The 3,702-nt window shown below is 31.4% G+C and overlaps 1 protein-coding gene across 1 annotated transcript in view; it reads right to left on the bottom strand.

Annotated features, from left to right (window-relative positions):
* LOC107604728 (metacaspase-9) overlaps positions 2,227-3,702 on the bottom strand; it is a gene marked incomplete in the record, with an annotated part of 2,101 nt that continues 625 nt past the window's right edge. Inside the window, 1 exon segment of the mRNA XM_016306384.2 lies at positions 2,227-3,053. Within this exon segment, the coding sequence (XP_016161870.1) occupies positions 2,467-3,053 (587 nt within the window).

Below are 3,702 nucleotides of genomic sequence, written 5' to 3'. Positions count from 1 at the left end.
CAATACTTCTAGCAAATACTTGATAAGGGGAAAATTCATTATTTGAGTCTGTAAAAATGAAATTATTATCACTCTTTTTCTCCAAACTAAATTAATAGAAAGTATAATCTGAACTAAAAAAATTGGACAAATTTTGATGAAAATAAGACTCAAATTTTGTAAGTCGTCAAAAATCATAACAAAAAAGAGAGAGCAAGGTAAAAGAACAAATCAGTGAAAGAGCAGATGAAACGATAAAGTAGCACACAACGAGGTAAAAGAAAAGGATGCACCGACTATAGCAGGATGGATTGGCGGCCATGCAACTCCACAACGACACACAGATGTGCAAGGTAGAAGAAAGAATAATGGTTTCACAAACTTCTACTTTGCTTTTGTGTACGGGTCTAATGTTGAGATTTGAGAATGAGTTGGGTCTAAATGATGCCTCCATATATGCATATGTTAATTATATTATTAAGAAAGTGTTTGATTTAGTAGCGGTTGTCCACAAAACCACCACTAACTTATCAGATTCTACTGCACATTTATAAGTGCAGATTGAGCCACTGTTATCTTTTTAATTTGTGGCGATTTTAAAAATGGTTTCCGATTTTTCGTCGCTATTTTTTGTTTGTGTAGTAGTGGCTAGACATCCTAATGACTATTTAAAGTGGTAATTAAAAGTTTTTTACTTCAATTTACTCTCTACAAAGCATTTAAAATCTTAATTCTCATTTTACTTGTAAATTTTAAAGACTTCTTAAAGAGTAAATTGAGTAAAAAATTTCAATCGTCACTTCGATAGTTATTAGAAAATTTAGTAAGGTAGCCATCAATTCGTCTCAATACAGCTCAATACAGCGTTAATGATTTTGAAACGAAAATAAAATCAAGGTCTTATATGAGTCATAGATTTTAAGTTGGAAACTAATTTAAATAAATTAAAATTTTAAGGACCAAATTGAATTACAAGTTGAAAGATTAATTTGAGTTTTTTTTTTTCTCTATGCATCTTAGTTGTTATTATATATCACGCACAATATAACATAGTTAGAAGTATATTAATTTTTTTTCAATTGTTACTGTATGGTCTCTCGTTTAATAAAAAAAAATGAAAATCATTTGAGGCCATAGTGAATGGAGACAATGTCATAAAAGTTAGTCTAATAATCATCGGTACTATAAATGAAAGGTTGAGATTAAGTAATGGATGACCTCAATGTTTTTGAGCAATGAGGAGGATCTATCCCAGCTCCAACAAATGTTGACTTTGTCAAATTTGCCATGCTAATTGCCATGATGGTCCTATCCCAAAAGGAATGAAAAAATACAATTCGGATATCAAAGTGGCTCCAATAATAATAATGAACAAAATAACTATATACAAATGATGTTGTCACATAAATTACAAAAGTATTAATTTGTTAATTCTGAAATTTATGTAAGGATTCAGCCGGTTTATGGTTATAATTAATTAAACAGGGCCCCGATTTTTAACAAAAGGCTGCTTTTTGTGACAATAAAGGTTTTTCCTTTCCCTAATGTCATTGCCAACAGAAGTTAGACCAAGCAATTAAACCGCTAAACAAAAGAAGGGTAGGGTATTAATTTAGTCCTACAAAAAGGGTACTCCAACGTCAATCGATTTGTTAAAATATTATGATGTTGAGTCCATAAAATGTTAATCTTAAACTAAATTCAGATGAATTCTAATAAAAACGTTCAGTGCTATTGCAATAGACCCTATTGCAAATTTGAATTCGAGGTCCCAAAACTTTTATTGAAAATCTAGAAATTTAAAGTTTCAAAACTTTTATAATGCATATATTAGAAATATTTTTAAAATATCAACTTTTAAATAACCTTAACAAGTGTTCTTACAAAATCCTAAAAGAAATTAACACATCATTATACACCAATAACTATTTTTTATCATGTCATGTATGACCATTTTTTAAAAGATCAATTTGATGTTTTACTCGACGCTTGATTTTTTTATCAAAATGTTTTACTCCAAATTATAACGATCAATATATTGGGTGGTGTTGCCCTTTTAATTTAGTCCTGAAAACCATTTGTGGCCAAAGTTAGCTTAGTGATAGAAACACATTATAATTCTGAATAAATTTAGATTCCATTCCTAAAAAGAACATCTTTTGGCCAAACACATCTAGCTAACTTCAAAACAAAATTTGTTAGGATTGAAACATAATGCAACTAAAGCAAACTTCAATAGCCCACAAGTTAATTAATTTCACCCAAAATCAATTTTATGAGAAGTAGAACGAAATACAGAGAGTCTAGAGGTGCCTTCATGCAGCAAAGCACAAGTCTCACACAACTCAAGTTGATATATATTTTCGCAAAAGAATAAATAGTTCTTTTCAGTTTTCACTTATTCCAAATAAAAATTAACACAACAATAACAAGAGTCACACCGACACACACATCAAATAATCAACAATAACAATCTCAGAGCTTTAATTAACTTTGCCACAAGAAAGTAGCATTTGCATTCTCATCACTGCAATAGAGACAAGGATGCTGCTGAAACCCCTGTGATTGAAGCAACTTCCTAGCTAAAATCACAACTTCTCTGTTACTTATCATACCAGGATTCTCCTTCAAAACCATCTGAACGGCATTGCTGAATGCACCATAAGCCTTTGCACTCACTTCGTTCGGCCTCATGTCGGCAGATGTCTCGTCAGGCTGGCAGCCACTCAGCAGAACGCCGTTGTCCGCCCGAAGCGGTGTGGACAATTCAGGATCCGGCAGGGGAAGCCGGAACCTCAGGCTGGCTTCCTCACCGAAGGATTCTAACAAGTGTGTTCCAATGTCAGTGGTGTTTATTTTTGTTAGCGATGAAAGGTGCTGCAATATGGACTCAAAGGGAATTGTCTTTGGGGTGTAAGTGTAATTTTTCGGTGCTTCACTTTTGGAGATTACTGATGATGGCCCGATTTGTTCCTTCTCTTTGTCGATTAGGCCGCCGCTGTGGCATGAGTCTGACAGGATTGTCAGGCTCGCGCCACTAGGCAGCCGGTTCACCAGTTGCCGAAAATCCAAATCTATATTAATTGACAACAATAGTGAAGGAATTAGTTCAATAACTAACATGTTACCTTTATTAAGATGGCTATTACGGTTTAAAACGTAATTACAAGGCATGTGATCTAGTTTAGACCACGTATCCTGCCCTGCTTTTTTTAGTTTAGTTTTTGAGTTACATAACTGAAATTTATTGAATAACAATGTAAAGGATTATTTTAATTTCTAGCTATAGCTTCGATCCTAATTTTCTCTCTAAGTTTCAAAAAAATGTATTCTTTTTAAAAGTTTTATTTTATCTTATTTTAATTTTTTAATCAAAATTACTATAGAAAAACATGACATTTTTTAAAAGAAAGGTTTTAATTTTGTCCAAATAACAAAAATAAAATAAATAAAACACTTGGGATAATTTTAAACGTTAATATGAAATTAAAATTTAATCTAAACATTAAGAAGTAAAAGAGTATTTAGCTTGTTAAGCTTTTGATAGATTAACCTTATTCTATATGAAAGTTAGTACCTCCTGCTATAAGAAATCCATTAGAAAATGACTTGCCAAATTTAATATAAACATTATTTATCTAAAAAAATGGCCATTTTCGTTTTCTAATTATTGTCTCTTAATTTTATTTCTTCTATTTTTAGAATTTTTTTTAAAATAATATT

Source organism: Arachis ipaensis, chromosome B06 (genome assembly GCF_000816755.2).
Source record: "Arachis ipaensis cultivar K30076 chromosome B06, Araip1.1, whole genome shotgun sequence".
NCBI lineage: Eukaryota > Viridiplantae > Streptophyta > Magnoliopsida > Fabales > Fabaceae > Arachis > Arachis ipaensis.
The sequence above is the reverse complement of the archived record's forward strand: the minus strand, read 5'-3'. Positions and strand labels throughout refer to the sequence as shown.